At 61.2% G+C, this 18,371-nt stretch overlaps 3 protein-coding genes across 10 annotated transcripts in view; 1 reads left to right on the top strand and 2 right to left on the bottom strand.

The window, feature by feature from the left end:
- Positions 1-557: 557 nt before the first annotated feature.
- On the bottom strand, positions 558-5,451 carry LOC115341525. 7 transcript variants are annotated; one of them, XR_005932420.1, is made up of 5 exons: positions 5,381-5,451; positions 4,173-4,413; positions 3,150-3,273; positions 2,033-2,416; positions 558-1,055 (listed from the first exon to the last, which is right to left on the bottom strand). XR_005932420.1 is itself a non-coding variant. In XM_030014718.2 (4 exons), the coding sequence occupies exons 1-4, from the start codon at positions 5,442-5,444 to the stop codon at positions 2,153-2,155; spliced, it is 690 nt and encodes a 229-aa protein (XP_029870578.1). In that variant the 5' UTR covers positions 5,445-5,451; the 3' UTR covers positions 1,901-2,152. The 7 variants fall into 7 exon arrangements, 4 of the variants coding, with proteins under 4 accessions (XP_029870578.1, XP_040979480.1, XP_040979482.1 ...); XR_005932419.1 differs by lacking the exon at positions 558-1,055 and adding an exon at positions 1,064-1,548; XR_005932421.1 differs by lacking the exon at positions 558-1,055 and adding an exon at positions 1,566-1,886.
- A 396-nt stretch (positions 5,452-5,847) lies between these two features.
- Positions 5,848-10,846, top strand: IRF5 (interferon regulatory factor 5). Its single transcript, XM_041123545.1, is given in 10 exon segments — positions 5,848-5,966; positions 6,773-6,980; positions 7,688-7,877; positions 8,184-8,236; positions 8,347-8,377; positions 8,483-8,577; positions 8,579-8,759; positions 9,106-9,495; positions 9,769-9,887; positions 10,030-10,846. Coding segments are annotated over 9 exon segments (1,467 nt in total). The 5' UTR covers positions 5,848-5,966; positions 6,773-6,806; the 3' UTR covers positions 10,264-10,846.
- A 422-nt stretch (positions 10,847-11,268) lies between these two features.
- Positions 11,269-18,371, bottom strand: part of TNPO3 (transportin 3) — a 42,778-nt gene continuing 35,675 nt past the window's right edge. For both annotated transcript variants that reach the window (XM_030014715.2, XM_030014716.2), the window contains 11 exons: positions 17,910-18,001; positions 16,916-16,992; positions 16,554-16,614; positions 15,923-16,063; positions 14,770-14,886; positions 13,749-13,843; positions 13,370-13,526; positions 12,959-13,126; positions 12,675-12,787; positions 11,643-11,734; positions 11,269-11,495 (listed from right to left, as the gene is read on the bottom strand). In XM_030014715.2, the coding sequence (XP_029870575.1) occupies positions 11,674-11,734; positions 12,675-12,787; positions 12,959-13,126; positions 13,370-13,526; positions 13,749-13,843; positions 14,770-14,886; positions 15,923-16,063; positions 16,554-16,614; positions 16,916-16,992; positions 17,910-18,001 (1,082 nt within the window). In that variant the 3' untranslated portion in view covers positions 11,269-11,495; positions 11,643-11,673. The remainder of the gene's footprint in view (positions 11,496-11,642; positions 11,735-12,674; positions 12,788-12,958; positions 13,127-13,369; positions 13,527-13,748; positions 13,844-14,769; positions 14,887-15,922; positions 16,064-16,553; positions 16,615-16,915; positions 16,993-17,909; positions 18,002-18,371) is intronic.

Consider the following 18,371-nt stretch of genomic DNA (forward strand, 5'->3'; position numbering starts at 1 on the left):
CAAGGAGACATGCATGGCCAGTAGCCCTGAGCTCCTATTCACCTTTAGGTCCAGAAACTCCAAAAAATCAGTGACTTTCTGCACCTTGGTCTCTTTGAACTGCTGCTGCCAGGACATGATTATGTCTAATTTGCAAGACAAACTCCAACCGGCTGTTACACCGTCCACAGCACCTGCACATCTTACAAATCCCCTGTCCCGCAGCGAGGCAGGGGGCTACAGGAGGAAGATGGCAGCTCTGCGCCCATCACCCAGCTCCAGGGGTGCCTGCCGGGAGCCAGGGCTCCAGCAGGATGGCAGACACGTCCTCTCCCAGCACGGGATGGAGGGTCCCTGCCTGGGGTGAGATGCTGTTCTGATGCTGTTCGAGCATGATGCAAGCTGCCTCTTCTCACTCCTGGGTGTTGAATTTTCCCAACTCTGTCTCCTGGATCTCTGCTACTTCAGAGAGCTTTAGCCAAAAAAAGAAAAATGAAATGGGGAATTCTTGTTCCCGGAGCAGATTGATTTAATTAAAGCCATTTAAATCATTAAAGTGAATCTTGAGCTAAATCAACAAAGCAAGAAACCTCAAATTAATTCCATCCTCTTAATCATGGTTTGTGTTTGTTCATTTTAATCGTTCCCTTGCAGGAAGGTCTGTTATCAGGGAACAGTCGCCAGGACATGCCTGCGCCCCGATGCAAGCGCCTTGTGTGGATCGAAATACCCTGAGGACAACCATGTGTCCCCCAGGTGTCCCATGGGGGCTCTCGGACCCCATGCATGGCCATCCAGGCACAGTCCTGGCACCAGTGACGTTGCTGCAGGACATCCTGGACCCAGTCCACGAGGCCAGGTCCTGCTCATGTCTGTGTGGCTCTTCTAACCTCTGGCTCTGGTGCTCTTAGCTGAGGAGCAAGGGCAAAGTTGGTCTGGTCTCCCTCTCCTGGAAAACCGGCACATTTCCTGCTGCCCGGAAGGTTTCGGCTCATCTCCGGCTTTCAATCACATGCTGCCCTTGGTCATCTGACCCTGGAGAGTTCTTCTTTGCCTTGGTGGCTTCCAGCTTGTCCCTTTGCACCGCCAAAGGGGAACATCCTGTTACCACTGCAACTCCATGAACTCAGCAGCACCCAAATAGCACAGCGAGTCAAGGGTAGCAAGCGCACGCTGACGGGCACGGCCACCGCGGGGGACCCCTTGCAACGCCTCGTTGCAGAGCTCATTCATTAAATCACAGCTAGCCGGCTCAATTCTTTGGATGATCTTACAGGCCGGGAAGTTAAAAACAAGCTGCTCTCTGCCCATAAAAAGCAAAGGGCTTTCAGTGTGGAATCATCAAGGCCTGAGGGATCTCGCAGTGCATGCAAGCAGTGGGAAATGTTCCCAGAAGGATATGCCCTTGGAGAGGGGAGCTGGCATCTAGGGCACAGGCATGAGCCCCAAAACATGGCTTAGTCCCAGCCCTGATCCCCTCAAAGGTTTTGCAAAACACACTTGAAGCTTCACTGCCTGCAATTCTGCTCCTCTGGCCTCCTGGTCGCTACAGGAATCTGTTCTTACTACCTGAAACGTGTACCAGACTTATTTTTTAGGAACATGGAAGGGGTGGCATTCACATATTTTTCAGACAGTCCCCAAATTCCTGGCTATCCCACACCACTGGCTACAGAGGGCTGCTCTAGTCAAAGCGAGGGTGCCCGGGAGCTGCTCGGTTCTCCGGAGAGAAGTTGTCGCCTCCTGGCAGGGCCTGAGGAAATCAGGCTCCTAACACCAAACCGCCTCTGAAATTGGCAGCAGAGCTCACCGGAGGAGCCCGGCTGGCCCACTGCAAGAGGCTGCACAGGGAAGTCCTTCCCAGCAGAAAGCCAAGTCTTCCAGGCAGGAATAGGAACACCACCTCGCTAGAGACACAGTCCAAGATACAAAATTGTCATTTAATGGGTTGGTTAAGGAGGTGTTTGCAAAAATAGAACATACAAACCCAATCCCATTGGCACCGTGTACCTACCACCCGCACAGAAACACGTGGCTACACTGTTCTCCTCACCTTCTCGGTGCCTGCCTCCCCATGCTGCAGACAGCCCCGCTCTTCCTCAATTTGCATTGCTCTTTGCAGAAATAAGCATTTTCCTCCTCCCCTTCTTCCTTCGCCTCCCAAGGCCCAGCCTCAGCTGCTGCCAACATCACCGAGATCCGTCCTTCTGTCTGGCTGTAGGTTGATCTCCACTAATCTGACAGCCCGCAGCACCACGGCAAGCTGCGAGCAGACGGCGGCCAGGACGTCGATGAGGGGGTCCGTCAGGTCCCGGATGCCGCAGAGGACCTTCAACAGGAACAGCAGCAGAGGTTGCAGGAGGCTGTTGAACGTCGCCGCCAAGAAGGGCTTCAAAATATGATCGCTGATGGCTGTCAGCAAACCGACCACCAGCACCTGGAGGGGAAGGCAAATTTGGGTTAAAATGCTTGTGTTTGATGAATATTCACCAGCACATGCCATCCTGAGGTGTGGTGGGGACTCTGTAAAGAGCAAGTTACTCAGAAGGAACTCCCCACTTCTCGTAGAGATGCCGAAAACGTGGCCAAGATGCAAAAATTTCACTATGGGAGGAGAAGTCTGAGATAGTGAAGAACCCAAAGTTTCTCCTCCCAATACTGAAGTGTTTTGACATGGAAATACTCAGAGGAAGGGAAGCAGAAGTTTATGCTCAGGGTTGTCAGCACGTCTCATCACCTCCTACAATTATCTCTCCTTTTGCCTTGTCCCCTTCCAGTGACCCCAGACCAGGCGTATCGGTGGCAGAAAGGTTCCTGGTGGTGTATTTGGGATGTAATCACAGTTTTTGGAGAGCAGATCTTCTGGGTTAAGTATCGAACACTCCCATTTCTCATGCCGCCCAACCTCCACCATCGAATGTCCAGTGTTTCTGACCTTGGGGCTTTCTTTTCTGTTGGAGAACAAGCCCAGCCTCCCCACAAACACATTCACCACTGAGACAGGACTGAGCTTTAACAGCCCAGAGCTCTTCAAGGCAAACAGGCATCAAAAAAAGTAATCAACAGACATTAAAAAAAAAATCAGATGGAAAATTCTCCATTAGAGGTTGGAGATCCTGACTGCTCGTACCGCATCTCCTCTCAGTGGCAGGGAAACCGGCGCGGCTCACCTGGACCACGGTCTCACCGAGGAAGTGAACCAGCTCGATCAGGAAGGCGGCGAGCCCGTTGACCAGGAGCCGTGGGACAGCAAAGGATTCCCTCAGCTTTTGCTGAACCGTCCGCTCAGAGCTGCCACGGAGAAAACGAGACGTCAAAACTGGAGAGTAAACCCGCGGAGCGATTCGACCCCCAGCACCTCGCCGCCTCTTCCCAGAGACGGCATTACGGAGCTCTTGGATGTCACGAGTGCTGGAGCATCTCCCACGCGAGTTGGGTATAAACTGGCCCAGAGGCACCGTCCCCGGCGCTGCAGGACCTGGCCAACAGCGGGAGGCCGAGCTGGGCTCCGGCCATGGAAGAAAACCCCTGGAAACACGACGGCCTTGTGTTTATCCCCCTTCCCAGACAGCCTGGGAGTGGGACGGCCGGCTAGGCTAGCCTGGCATGGCTCCGGCACCCCAGCCGGCTCCTCGGCGCCGCGTCCCGCTAGCAGCAGAGCTGGCTCCACAGGAGGAGACCACCAAATTAAGGATGAGAAAGAGCTGGAGGTCAGGCTGCCCTACCCGAGGGGGTGTCTTACCCCCCCCCCCCAAATTAACTAATGAGCAAATAAATAGGTGATTTGAGGCAGCTGCAGGCAGAGACTTGGAGGTGGGAGTGCGGGTTTGCTGCCTGCTGTGTTTTCGGGCAGGCTCTCCCTGTACCTGTGGCCAAAACCCGGCTGAAGGAGCTCAAAAATACATCATGCTGGTATCCAGAGCTGGCGGCTGGCCGGGGGCCCAGGAAGCGATGACTCCGAGATGCTGACAGCCCAGCTCAGGGAAATCCCATCCAACATCAGCCCTACGCCCCAGGGAGCCGCTTCGGCCTCGGCAGGGCTGAGTGCTCCCTCTCACGGCAGCGGAGACCGAGGCAATCCCGGGGAGTTTTAACCAGAAATAGAAAAATAAAGAGGCGGAGAGCGTTGGGAGAGGGAAGTCAGTGCCAGGTTGGAAGTGAAACACAGCGTCCCACCCGGAGAGCCAACGTACCCGGGGCTGCAGGCGAGAGCAGTTTCATTTCTCGGTGGAAGAAGCGAATGGGAAAGTCCCCTCCTCCGCGACTTCACGCGTGATAACCCCAAAAAGCTGATTTTTTTCCCCCCCTTTGTCCTCATGAGGGCACGTGGCAGAGAGCGGAGCTGGGGACGGGGACACGGGTGAGGGTCCATCGCCGGCGGAGCGGCCCAGGGACTCGTGTGAACAGCAAATCCAAAGCTGGTGGAGACAGTTGCTGTTAATGATGGAAAAATTAAAGTAAAAAAATAAAAATGAACCCTCTGAGTGAGCTGAAGCCCTGGCGCTTCCCAAAACACAGAGGATGCGAAAGGAGGCGGCAGCGGAGGGGAAATGCGCGACCGTCCCGCTTCCTTCCCATTTTCCCTGAAATCTCTGCCGAAAAGCTTGACGCCGGCTCATCGGCGGGGCTGTTGTCTCCCACCCATGGGCCTCCCGCTCCGGCCGCTCCTCCAGCGAGGACAGAAAACACCGAGGCAAGGCTGGAGCGGATGTGGAAAAGGGATCCTTGAGGAAATATCCATTCAGCATCCCATAAATTGGCATTTTTTAGTGCCTTTTTCCGGCGTTTTGTGCTTAGCTGTGGTTTGCATGCCGGGTACAGTTGAGGAAGGGAATTTGGATGGGTGCATGGAGGGAAGATGCTCCGAGGCTCACATCTCCCCTTCTCCCAAGCCCTGTGGCAGAACAGGACCGCCATTCCCAGCCCAAATCGACTGTTCCCGGCTCGTAGGCCAGGATCCGGCCCTGCCCTGCAACCGGGATTCATCCGTCCCGCAGCCACCTCTTGGCAGAGGCCAGGAACCCGGGACGAGAACGGACGAAAAAACCCACAGCGGGGAAAAAACATCCGTATGGCATGGCGGATGGCGGGGAAAGAGGGGAAAGGTTCCCCCGAGCACCCAGAACGTCTGGAAGGGACTCGGCGGTGACGCGGGTGCGGAGCGGGAATATCCCTGGGGAAGCACCGGGAGATACCCACGGGATTTTGGAATCCTCCGTGGAGCAGATGGACGGGAGCCGCGGGGTTAGGCCGGGCTTTGGCAGACGAGGGGGGGGCTTAGAACCACGGCCGAAACTCTGGGTGAGGAGCAGCAGCGCGGGGGGGTAGGGCTAGCTTAAAATTAAAACAAAAACCCCCACCAAAAACCCCTAAATTTGCAAGTTAAATAAAGCCGTTCTACCCCAAATCCGAAGCCTGCCCGGGGAGCGCTGGGAGTCTCGCCCCGCCCACTCGCCCCGCCCCATTGTTACCGCCCCCGCGTTGCCGGGCAACGGCCCCGGGGAGGGGAGGTGGGCGGGGGGAGCAGCGCTAGGGGCGTGGCCTCCCGTAAAGGGGCGGTGAGCGGGTGGGGCACGCCCACAGATGAGTGACAGCGAGCGCGGCCAATCACAGCCCGGTGGGGGAGGCCGGGGGCGGAGGGGGGTATGGGAGGGGATGCCCCGCCCGCTGCGGGGATCCCCCGCGCGTCACGTGGAGTGAGCGATGGGCGCGGGGTATGCAAATGAATGTAAAGCGTATGTTAATGAGGTGCCTGCCGGGAGGGGACACCCGGGGGCGGGGGGAACACGGGACCCCGGAGAGGGACACGGGGTGGGAGGACACGGGGTGGGGGGGGGGCGGACACGGGGGGGGGAGGAGGGGCACGGGGGGGGGGACACGCGGGGACACGGGCCCCGCCCCGGGGGCGTGGGCGTGGCCGGTCCCGTCCCAGGGCCCCGCCCCGCCGTGCGGAAGCGCTGGGCGGCGGCCCCGGCTCCGGAGCGCAGGTGAGTCCCGGAGCCGGGTCCCGGGGGGGGGTCCCGGGGGGTGTCGGTCCCGGGGGGGGTCCCGGGGGGGCGGGAGTCAGCGGGTGCCGTGGGCACCGCGGGGATGCCCAGGAAAAGTCCTGGGGGGCACTTGGGGGCCGTGACCCCCACCCCGCCGGGACCCCCCCCGTCCCCACAGGGACCCCCCCCAGACCCCGCAGGGACCCCCCAAACCCCGCGGCGACGCCCTCATCCCCATAGGGACCCCCCCGTCCCCTCAGGGACCCCAGGGACCCCCCCGCAGGGGCCACCACCCCGCTGTCCCCACGGGGCGCAGGACCCCCCCTCCCCGTTCCCGCTGGGGTCTGGGGGTGCCCCGCTGGGTGCGGCCCCTTCCACCCTCCCCATGTCCCCCCCCCATGTCACCCCCCCGGCAGCTCGGGGCCACTTTTGTTTCCCCGAAGCTGCCGCAGCTTCTGCTTTCGGGGCGCAGGGTGACGCCCCCGCACCCACGGGGGGGGGGGGTACACGGCGTTTGGGGGGGACACACCCCCCCCCCACCATCCCACCCCCCCAGGACGGGCAGGGACCCCAGCTCCGACCAAGCCCTGCACCCCTTACCCCCACCCGCCCACCCCAGGGTCCTGGGGGGGTGGTGGTGGCACGGGGGGGGGGGACACACACACGACACGGTTCCTGTTTTGGGGCACAGCTGCACACACGTGTCACGAGCCGGCCGGGCCTCAGCCCCTCACACACACATGTGTCACGAGCTGGCCGGGCCTCAGCCTCACCTCCGGCTGGCGGGTACCCCGGTGCCCCCCCAGCCTTTCTGTTCTCCCCCCCCCCCCAGATCCCACCATGAACCCCCCGCCCCGCCGGGTGCGGCTGAAGCCCTGGCTGGTGGCCCAGGTGAGCAGCCGGCGCTACCCGGGGCTGCAGTGGCTGGACCCCGAGCGGCGACGCTTCGCCATCCCCTGGCACCACGCCACACGCCACCCCCCCGGCCCCCAGGACCACGACACCATCTTCAAGGTGACAAAGGGGGGGGGGGGGGACGGGACACAGGGCGGGGGGCGATGGGGTGACAAGGGGGACATGGGACAGGGATGATGGAGTGACAAGGGGGACATGGGATGGGGGCGATGGGGGGACCAGGGTGAGAAGGGGGACACAGGATGGGGGTGATGGGGTGACAAGGGGACAGGGATGATGGGGATGACGGGTGACAAGGGGGTCATGGGATGGGGATGATGGGGGGGACGTGGGATGGGGGTGATGGGGTGACAAGGGGGACACAGGGGTGACTGGGATGATGGGGTGACCAGGGGGAAATGGGATGGGGGTGATGGGGGGACCAGGGTGGGAAGGGGGACACAGGATGGGGGTGATGGGGTGACAAGGGGACAGGGGTGATGGGGATGATGGGGTGACAAGGGGGTCATGGGATGGGGACGATGGGGTGACAAAGGGGACGGGACGGGGGTGATGGGGTGACACAGGGGACATGGGACGGGGGTGATGGGGTGACAAGGGGGACCCGGGATGGGGGTGACGGGGATGACGGGGTGACAAGAGGGACGGGATGCGGGCGATGGCGGCGACGAGGTGCCAAGGGGGACACGGGATGGGGACGACGGGGTGCCAAGGGGGCACAGGCTGGGGATGACGGTGGGACGGGGTGACAAGGGGGACCCAGACCAGGGTGCTGGGAGTGCTGAGCACCCCCGCCCCCCCCCCAGGCGTGGGCGCAGGAGACGGGGAAGTTCACGGAGGGAGTGGACGAGCCGGACCCAGCCAAGTGGAAGGCCAACCTGCGCTGCGCCCTCAACAAGAGCCGCGAGTTCCGGCTGCTCTTCGACGGCACCAAGGCCACCCCGCTCCAGCCCTACAAGGTCTACGAGCTCTGCGAGGGCCCGGCCGACGGCGCAGGTACGGCGGGGGGGCACCCATGGGTGGCGGGTGTGTGTGGGGGGGTCAGGGTGCTGGAGGGGTGGGGAGGGATGGGGACTGGGGGTGGGTGGCTTTGGGGAGGGGTTTGGGTACCCCACGAGGTCCCAGCACCCCTCAAAGCCCCAGCAGCCCATCGGCTCCCAGCACCCCGTGAGGTTCCAGCAGCCCACGAGGAACCAGCGCCCCGCGATGCCGCAGCCCCCCACAATTCCCCCTACACCCCCCAAAGCCTCAGCCCCCCCCCCCAGCCCCAAACCCCCGCCCCAGCCCGTCTCTCCCTTGCAGATGGGGTGGCCGAGGATGACTACGGCTGCGTTGTGGAGGAGGACGTCAGCCAGGTACCTGGGGGGGGGGGGGGGGGGGGGGGGGGACGACCCCTAAACCGGGGACACCTCGGGGGGGGTCCCTGCACCCTGACCCCATAACCACCCCGCTCTCCTCCCCGCAGCTCCAGAAGATGACGTCTCTGAGCATCAATGGTGAGTGGGGGGGGTGTCAGGTGGGCAGGGGGGAGGCACAGGGTGCAGTTTCGGGGGGCGGCTGGGGGGCCGTGGCCACCCTCCGACCCCACGCTGTGCCCCCAGACACCCGGCACGGGGGGGACCTGCTGCCCCCCTACCCCTGGCCCAAGGAGGAGCCCCCCTTCGGCAGCGGCTGCCCTCTGGGGCCCTTCGCGCCGCCCCCCCCCGACGCTGCTCCCCGGGGAGGTGGGGGGCACCCACGGGACCCCCGAGCTGCCCCCCGCCGCCCTCGCCGAGACGGGGCCCCCCCTGGGTACCCTGGGACCCCCAGCCGCCTGCCCGCTGGCACCCATGGAGCACGTCATCCCCAACCTGCTCATCAGCCCCCACATGCTGCCGCGTAAGGACCCGGGGGGGGGGGGGGGGCTGTCTGTGGGGTGGGGATGGGGTGCCATGGGTGGGGGGATGGCTGGGGGGGGGGGTGGTGTGGGGTGCTCATGGGGTGGCTGGGCATGGGTGTGGGGTGGCCGTGGGGTGGCCAGATGGTGGTGGCCATGGACGTGGGGTGGCTGGACGGTGGTGGCCATGGGCGCGGGGTGGCCGTGGGGTGGCTGGACGGTGGTGGCCATGGGCGCGGGGTGGCCGTGGGGTGGCTGGACGGTGGTGGCCATGGGCGCGGGGTGGCTGGATGGGGTGCCCGTGGCGTGGTCCCCGTTGGGCAGCTCACATCCGCGTCCCTTTGGCAGTGACCGACCTGGAGATCAAGTTCCAGTACCGGGGCCGTCAGGTCTGCGTCCTCACCATCAGCAACCCCCACGGCTGCCGCCTCTTCCACAGCAGCCTGGAGCCCACGCAGGAGCAGGTGGAACTCTTCGGGCCGCTGACGCTGGAGCAGGTCCGCTTCCCCGCCACCGACGCCATCCCCAACGAGAAGCAACGTTTCTACACCCACCAGCTCCTGGACGTGCTGGACCGTGGGCTCATCCTGGAGCTGCAGGGCCAGGACATCTACGCCATCCGCCTCTGCCAGTGCAAGGTCTTCTGGACGGGGCCCTGCGCCACCCACCGCGCCGGCCCCAACCCCATCGAGAGGGAGAAGAAGACCAAGCTCTTCAGCCTGGAGGGGTTTCTCAACGGTGAGAGCAGAACGGGGTTGTCCCCCCGTGCCCTTTGAGGACACGGGGTGGGACGGAGGGACCAAGCTGGGATGGGGGGACACCAGCTGGTACGTGGGGACCTGATGGCGTGGAGGGACCAAGCTGGGCTGGGGAGACATGGTGGCATGGGGGGACACCACCCAGCATATGGGGGGACACCAGCTGGGATGGGGGGACACCAGCTGGGATGGTGGTGGGACAGGCTGGCGCGAGGCCCCATCCTGCCCCTCACCGCTGCGTCCGGCCCCGCAGGCCTCATCCTGTTCCAGAAGGGCCAGACCACCACCCCACCCCCTTTCGAGATCTTCTTCTGCTTCGGTGAGGAGTGGCCGGACCAGAAGCCCAAGGAGAAAAAGCTCATCACGGTGCAGGTGAGGGGACAAAGGCTCCCGGGGACGGGGACACCCCGGGGCCGTCCCCCCCGGGGCCGTCCCCCAGGTCAGGACGCTGCCCGGAGGACACGGGCGGGCGTCCCCGCGCCGTGCCGGCTGATGCGGTGAGGGACTCTTGCAGGTGGTGCCGGTGGCGGCGCGGCTGCTGCTGGAGATGTTCTCGGGAGAGCTGTCCTGGTCGGCCGACAGCATCCCCCTGCAGATCTCCCACCCCGACCTCAAGGACAAGATGGTGGAACAGTTCAAGGAGCTTCACCAGCTCTGGCAGAACCAGCAACGGCTGCCACCGGCGCAACCAGAGCCCGGCCCCGCCGCCGGACCCTGGGTGCTGCCGCCCGGCTCCCTGCCCCAGTGACGAGGGGACGCGGGGCTGGGCTGGGGGGACGCAGGGGCCGCCCACCGCAGCGCCCGTTGGGGGGGGCGTTTCCCACGCTGTCACCCCGTGGCCGTCCAGCTGCGTCCACCCAGCGCCATCCCCGTCCCTCCGGAGCTGCCGGTGACAACCATCCACTGGGTCCCACGATCACGTCCTGGCCACGATCACCCGTTCCAGGAGGAGAAGCTGGACCCCCCCCCTCCCTGGGGGCACCCAGGATGCGAAATGGCAGTTTTGGGGCAAAACAGCAAGAAAAATGGGGCCACGCTGGACCCCCAGCGCCGGTGGGGGTGGCTGCACTCCCTGCAGCTCAGGGCACCCCAAGCCAGGCACGGCCCTGAGAGAAGAACCAGGCCGGGACTTGGGTTTTTAATTTATTTTTTTCAGTTTTTTGTTGTTTTTATTGTTCTCGAGATGGCTACACACCCCCGGAGGGAACAGCATGCGCTCTAGCCGTGCCCGCGGGCCCCGCGCCGGCCCTCTCCCAGCCCCGTCCCTGCACTCGCTCGAGCCGTCTCCTCCCCGCGCGATCCGACCCTAAAATAAACCAAATAAAAGCAATTAAAAAAAAAAAAAAAAAACCAAACAAAAAAAACCAACCCAAAAAACCAAACTAAAAAAGAAGAAAAAAAAAAAAATAGAATATATATATTTAAACAGTCTGTCCCGCCTGCATCTTCTCCGGGAGGTCACCACCAGGCAGGACACAGCGGGCTCGGGGAGGGCAGAGCCTGCAGCCACTGCCTTTTCCTAAATCTATTTTAAACCCCTATCTTTCCTGAAATAATTTCTATTGTTTGTTTGTTTGTTTGTTTCGGGTTTGTTTTTTTTTTTTTTCTCCACTTCACAGAAAGTTTTCTACTTCGCACTCCGGTGCAGGTAAATCCGTTTTCCTCCGGTGTCTGGTGGCGGTTTGTTGGTGTGTTGGTTTTTTTTGTGTTTTTTTTGTTGTTTTGTTTTGGTTTTTTTTGTGATTTTTTTTTCCCCCCGTTGGTTTGTTTTCTTGTTTCGGTAGCCGATGTTCAGGAAGCGAATCCGCCGGGAAAGCGGGATCCTCGAGCTGTCCTCCCGCGCGCACGCGCAGGCCCCGGCTCTCCTGGCTGGCGGGACGCGCTGGAGTGAGTGAAAGCCCTCGGCCACGATGAACTTTGCTGATTGTGGGACACATTCTTGGTTTTCTTCGTTTCCTGTCTTCTAATTAAAAGACATTCCTGGGAGGGGGAGAGAGGGGCTCAGTCCTTCTTCCCACCTGCTTCTCCCACGGAGTCGCAACCCCACGGCCCGTGGTGCCACCACCGTCACCGTGGGGCACGGTCACGGTCCCTGCGGCCGCTCGTGGTCCCATCGCCGGCTCTTACCTGGGAGACGGGCGCCGTGCCGGAGCAGGAGCTATCGGAACAGGCGGGTGAAGTCCCTCAGAGCCCAGCAGACTTGTTTACATTCCTCAGCGCTGCAAAACAAGGGGTGACACAGGGGGGGTGACATTAGGGGGACATTTGGGAAGAGGGGAAGGTGTCCTCCGCCCGGCACAGCCCTGCTGGCACGCGACGGCGGTGGGGACCGGGAGCCAGGAGCACGGTGGCTCGGCTCCGAGATGTTGGCAGAGACGTAGGGGCAACCGTTGGGACAGAACGGGCTCGGCAGCCCCCGGACCAGCTGAGGGGACCTGCGTGCCACTACGGTGGTGGCTGGATGAAAGGAGCCAGCCGCCCCTGGGGACGAGCCCAGCAGGAGACTCGGGTTCCAGGATTTTTTCCAGGGCCGGGCAGAGGGCGAGGGAGCGTTTGGGTGTTGAGCAGCCGATGCCCCCAAACCAGCCGGTGACCCGCTCATGGAGGGGAGGACAGCGGGCACCGGCTGGCCGGAGCAGGCTGCAGCTTGCCGGGCTGATCCTGCTGTGGCCCTGCGGCAGGACCCGGCCGTCGGAGCAGCTCGGCCGGGAGCCGGTGACTCACAGGGCCGAGGAGATGGAGGGAGGGAGGGCGGACGGCAGGATGGCTTGCGAAAGGAGGGATGCCGGCTGCACAGGGCTCGGGCAAGAGCAGAAAAACCTGTTCAGTGATGGAAAAGGCAACACGTGCCCTCCAAAGCAAGGCTTTCCGCAGCCCGTGTTGTACTGGCAACACCCCGGATGAGACATCCGAGCAGATTCGTGGGCAGAGGCCAGCGGTGACGTCCCACCAGCACGCTCGGCTCTTGCGGAGATGCTTTGGGGCTGCTGGAGGACAACCCGTGGCAAGCAGCAGGTAGGGCTGAGCCTTGTAGGACACCAGGGTGCACAGCCCGCAGCCCAGAGATGAGCTCGCACGGGAGACGGAGCTGCGGCCGCGTGCCGCCCATTGCCTTCCCGGCTCCCGGCATCGCAGCCTGCCCCGCTCCGGCACACTCACCTCGTGACCTGCTTGTGGAAGTCCGTCAGCTGTTTGTGTGTGACCTGGATGGCTCCTCCCGTCGTTTCCTTTGGTAAACCCTTCAGCGAGTTCTCCAGCCAGCGACAAAACGTCTGGAGGAAGCAAGAGAAGGGAGAAGCTCAGGATATGGAGCCAAACCCAGCTTCCCCACGTTCCGGCTTGGGGAAGGCTTTGGGATTTGGCCCCACGTGAGCCCACGTGCATGCCAGGACAGCTCAGGCCCCCCCCCCGCACCCTTTTGGGGTACATCCCGTCCCTCTCACCGGCCGGTCGATCTGCATGATCTCCCAGAGCACCTCGGCGACATCGGGCAGGGTGTACGGCGGCAGGCAGAAGCAGCACGTGTGCAGCAGTTGGTTGACGAGCTGCTGGCCCAGTTGGTTCATCACCTGGCTGATGAGCTCCTTCCGTACTTCGAAGTCCTCCTCGTGCTGCGGGAGGAAGAAGAGGGGGGCGGTGAGCAGCGCCCTGGGGACACGGACAAGCTGCTCCTCGCTCTGGGAGCGACTCCCAGAACATCTCCGCCGGCAGCGGTGGAGTAACCGTGGTGGCTTGGCTACGGCAGTGGGACAGGCCTCTCAGGGGACCGCGGTGACAAACGCTGATGAGGATGGCAACCCCAACTCCGCAGAGGAAGACCCCTGCCCCGAGGAATGACCCCACGGGTCACTCACGTCGTTGGCCACCCCGGTGTGGATGAGATCACGCAGGAACTTCATGACGCTGCAGTTGGCGTCCCGGTGATCCAGGGTGGTGGCGGCGATGGCCCACTGCAGGATGGGAATCATCACCTGGCTGCGTAGCAAGGTGACGGGGCTGCGCTGGATAAACCTGGCCGGGCAGAGGACAGACGGACATTACCGGCGCTTGCCTGGCTTCCTGGCACCCTGCCCATCCCCGTGTGCTGGTGGGAAGGCAGCACCCTGCCTTCTCCCACTTGCCCACGGAGACGGGAGCGCTCCCAGGGGCGCGTGGGGACCCCTCCACAAGGAGAGAGGGGTTGGTTGGGGTGTCCTCACGCAGCAGCAGAAGGCGACAGGAGAGTGTGGGTACCTGGCTGCTAGTCGGAAGAGGTCGTCCACAGTGTCCGGGTGGTTCTGAAGGCCATTGGGCTGCTCTAGGAGTTGGAAGGTGGGTATGCATAGCGCCTAGGAGAGGGGTTGTGGGGATCCGTTAGTAATTAACTATGATTACATCTCAAACTGCCTTTCTCTCTGCAGGGAGATTTCTAGCAGGGACCACACCAGAGTGGATCACACCCTGGCTTCTCCTCCTGACAGCCACCGTCACAGCCGAAAGGGCAGGTCTGGATCTCTCCTCCCGATGGGGTACGTGCCCCAGAGCAGCAACACCTTCCTCAACGACCGAGCTCCTCCAACAAGAAGCCACTCACCAGTTCTGCTTTAACCAAAAACTTCTCCTCCTTGCTTTTGTTCAGCCAGCTACCAACTTACACAAGAGCAGAGAGGTGTTGGGACCAGCCTAGGTTTCTGGGGAAACTGCTCTGCTTCGTACAAACCCCCCAGGCACCCACAGCACAGCCCTCCCCACGAGCACAGGGGGGTAGTTACTGTGCCAGCACGTGGAAACAAGAAGGGCAATGAGGTTGGTGAAGGGTCCAGGGCACAAGTCTTATGAGGAGCAGCTGAGGGAACTGGGGTTGTTTAGCCTGGAGAAAAGGAGGCTGAGGGGAGACCTGATCGCTCTCTGCAACTACCTGAAAGGGGGTTGTAGCAAGGTGGGGGACAGTCTTCTCCCAAGTAACAAGCAATAGGACAAGAGGAAACAGCCTCAAGTTGTGCCAGGGGAGGTTTAGGTTGGATATTGGGAAAAATTTCTTCACCGAAAGGGTTGTCAAGCATTGGCACAGGCTGCCCAGGGAAGTGGTGGAGTCACCATCCCTGGGGGTATTTAAAAGATGTGTAGATGGGGTGCTCAGGGACACGGGTCGGTGGGACTTGGCAGTGCTAGCTTAATGGTTGGACTCGATGATCTTAAAGGTCTTTCCCGACCTAGACGACGATTCTATGATTTAGATACGTGGGAACCAAACCCATCAGCTCTCTGCACCCACCTGCAGCATGTCGAGCAGTCCCTGCCGGCAGCCTTCCTCCATGCCGTACTCGTCCACCAAGATGCTGCCCAGGTAGAGGAAACAGGAGTGCTGGTGCGCCCGGTAGACATTCACCATCTGCGGGGAGACACGCACCGCCTGGCACCGCGAACGCCGCCTGCCCACCGCCAACACCGCAGGCGGCGGCGGGTCCGGCACAGAAACTGCTGCGGCTGTTTCCACCAGAGAAGTCCCTGCGTGCCGCTCGCTGGGGCCCAACGGCTGCAGGATCCGGCCGGGAACTTGGCAGCCCCCCTGCCACGGCCAGGGATTTCCTCGGCCAGCCCCACACTTCCCGAAGGGCTGGACCTACCGCAGAGACCCCAAACGAGCTGCACCCCAGGGGCACGGTCCTCGTGGCTTCCTGACGGCGAGGGGCTGTAGCCCGCAGCTCCGATCCACAGGCGAGCCATGGAGGGGTGAAGCCGTACGCTCGTCCCTGGCTGGGGCGGTGGGAGGTAACGCTTGCCCACCGGATCTGCCCAGCAGTCCCACCTTCTCTCTGAGAAAGGGCTGCTCTCATCACGTGCTGAGACGATGTCCCAGCCTGCTAAACCGTCCCCCAGCCCCACGGTGGGCAGGGGACACCCTGAAGCACTTGCTCAGGTCTGATCTTGCACTTGGGAGCGTCTCCGTGCTGCAGCTCCCAAAGCCAAGGCAGCTTCCCCTCGCTTTTGGTCCTTCCTTAGCCCAGTGGAAGCACCGAGCAGAGCAGGGGACACCTGACATCAGGCTGAGAGTTACCTCTTCAAGGAGTCGAACAATGCAGAGTTTCATGCATACTTTTCAAATTACAGATGCAACTGCAGGGCTCCCACAACCTACAGAGCATCAATCAGGCAGAGCTTAGCTCTCCCTTGCGGTTCAAAGGCTCTCTCTACTCCTCAAGGGTTTATGTAGGAACTCCTGAGACTCCCGGTATTCACCACAGCGCTTTCCAGCACCAGTTGCTGCCTGGCCACACATCAATGGCAGCCTGGGCAGCTGCCCACAAGATGCGCCTGCCTGCCGATGCGAACCAAGTGAGCTTTTTCCAATGACAGCTCCAAGCCCAAGATCGCAGCGTCCCCACAAAGATGTTGAAAGCGAGGTTTCTCGGCAGCAGCCTCCGTACCTGGGTGACGAGCGGTTGCAGCAGGGCGGCAGAACCTTTGCCCACGCAGCGGACAGCGAAGCGCAGGCACCGGCAGCACCGCTCCACGATGCGGTTATCGGCACTGTGTTTGTTCAGGGTCTCCGACAGCACGGGCCAGATCTGAGCGCAGACAGACAGAAGGGGTTAAAGCTGAACTGAGGACACAGTGCACCCCACCACAATAGCACCCTCCTGTCCGAAAAACACCCAGATTCCTGTACTGTCAGGCAGATGTCAGGCCACTCGGGTCCCGAAAACAAGAGGCACCTGCATTATGGGACACATAAATTAGCTTTACATAGGAGTGAAGAGCTCAGAGTGGCTTAATACCTCTGGTGCAGCGCTGCAAGCATTACAAGGGAAGAGAAATTAAAGTACCTGGGACACTTCCAGAGCCAGGTCCCCTTCCAGGGATTTGAAGACCCAAATCCTGCCCCCCCCCCCCCCCCCCCACTCCCCCCACACCGCACAGCCCCAGGCAGAGGTGCCGTCGGACACATGGATCTGCCCAGCAGCTGGGGATTGCAACCAAACCCACCACTCGGTACAACACCCCCATCAATCCCCCTGCAGAAATTCCTGCCCCGAATCCGGACCCGCTGGCACTTACTTCCTGAATGACTTTTTGGCACGGATGGATCTGTCCATTTTCTACAATGGGGTTGGTGTGTCTGTGAAAAGCAACAAAGGGTTAACGGTATTTTTTCTAAACAGTCAGGTTTTGTGTTTAAAGCTGAGGAAATGGGTTGGAGCCTCAAGCACCCACTGAGGCTGCGGGAAGGGGACCACAAACTGGCTTAGAGGAGCTGGGGAGTCTTGAACTTGGTTGAAGAAGCAGCTTCCAGCCCATTCCTCTCAGGGCCAGGGGGAAACGAGCCGCCACTAATTTGGTTTTAAGTCTCTGGGTGAGCAGTTTTGACTCACGTGCTCACGAACCCCCTGCACAGGCTGTCGCAGCCCCTCCTTCCTTACCTAAATATGACAGCGAGTCGATCCAGGGGCACAGTAGGGTCTGAGGAGAGGCCGTTGCTTGGCTCCTGAGAGAGCAGCTAGAGAACAAGGGAAAACAATGGGATTTCAGGACCACAGGCAGCCCCATTTCCCAGCCTGGACACCAGACCCCACCAGCAGCACCTTCACATCCCCTTCAGGCCAAAGCAGAGCAGACATCTCTGCAAACCTTGCCTAGGACCTAGGCAGCTCCTAGCCTCAGCCACACGCACGTAGGTTACTCTGAAAGCTCAGAGTGGCTTCTCTTTTTGTCTTCTCCGCATTCAGAGCCTACTCAAAGGGGTCTCTGGAGGAGAAGGGAGCAGGGTCAGAGGTGGAAGAGAAGCCTGCCAACGGGTGAGAGCTGCTAGGAGCGGGCAGTGTTGGCAGGAGGAGCTCTCAGGAACCACTCTTGTGCAGCTACAGGTCATCCTGAAAAGACAGAGGACGTGCACGTCCCTTTCTTGAGGCTTCCCTCCCTCTTCCTGCCATCCTCCGAGATTTCTACTCTCCGTTATCCTGGATCTGCATGGAAAGGTCACTAGGGCCACCGTGTTTTTGGGACAGCCAGAACGTGACCTTTTGGGGCCACATGCCCCACAAAGAAGTCGAGTTCCCACATTCTCCATCCCAGAGATGCGGGGTGAAAGCTGCCTGCTGCATTCAAGGTGGGTTCAGGAAGGCCAGCTCTTTGGCTCCTTGCACATAAACTGATTTCTAGGAACCCTTTTCTTCCCATTTAATGCATTACAGGCTCTACCAGCTGGGTATTTCGCAGCCAGGAGAGGCTTAGGGACAAATACGGTCTCAGTCGTGGACTCCTCATACACCTCTGACTTTGAGGACATGCAATTACCGCAGCAGATCAAGCCACCGGGCAAAGACGGAGCCTCAGCAGCTTGATGGCGTCTGATCTGTCCCATCCAAACCAGTGACAGACAAGGAGCATGTTAACGCAGCTCCGGCCGGGACGTACCTTCTTCAGCGCCATCACTTGTACGGCACAGAGTTCACTGAGGCATTCTGCTATCTTCTCCAAGGGGAGCCTGGCGAGGACCAAGGCTGTCCCTGAAAGGCAAGAGGAGACAGGCTCAGGAGCAGGAATGCAGCGTAGGAGTGTGGTCGGTGAAACACAACATGAGCGAGGTTCCCAAACAGGCCCTGCCTGCAGCCTGGTACCAGTCCTGCCTGTGTGCAGGCAGGGAGAGAGCACGGCTCCGAGGCAAAGGCAGGGTCTGCTTCCCGAGACTGGAAGATGTTTCTCTACAGCTTGAACCCGACTCTTTGGTTAAACCAGACACCAAAATACTTTCTGCGGGGCGGGAAGGAGGAAGGGATGCCAGCACGTGGGAGTACAGGTATGATCTAAAGGCAGACGGACATCACAAGTACATCTGGGCACCCCGGTGTGCCCCTGCAGCGTCCCTGCCCTGGCCCA

The sequence above is a fragment of the Aquila chrysaetos genome, chromosome 5 (assembly GCF_900496995.4).
Source record: "Aquila chrysaetos chrysaetos chromosome 5, bAquChr1.4, whole genome shotgun sequence".
NCBI lineage: Eukaryota > Metazoa > Chordata > Aves > Accipitriformes > Accipitridae > Aquila > Aquila chrysaetos.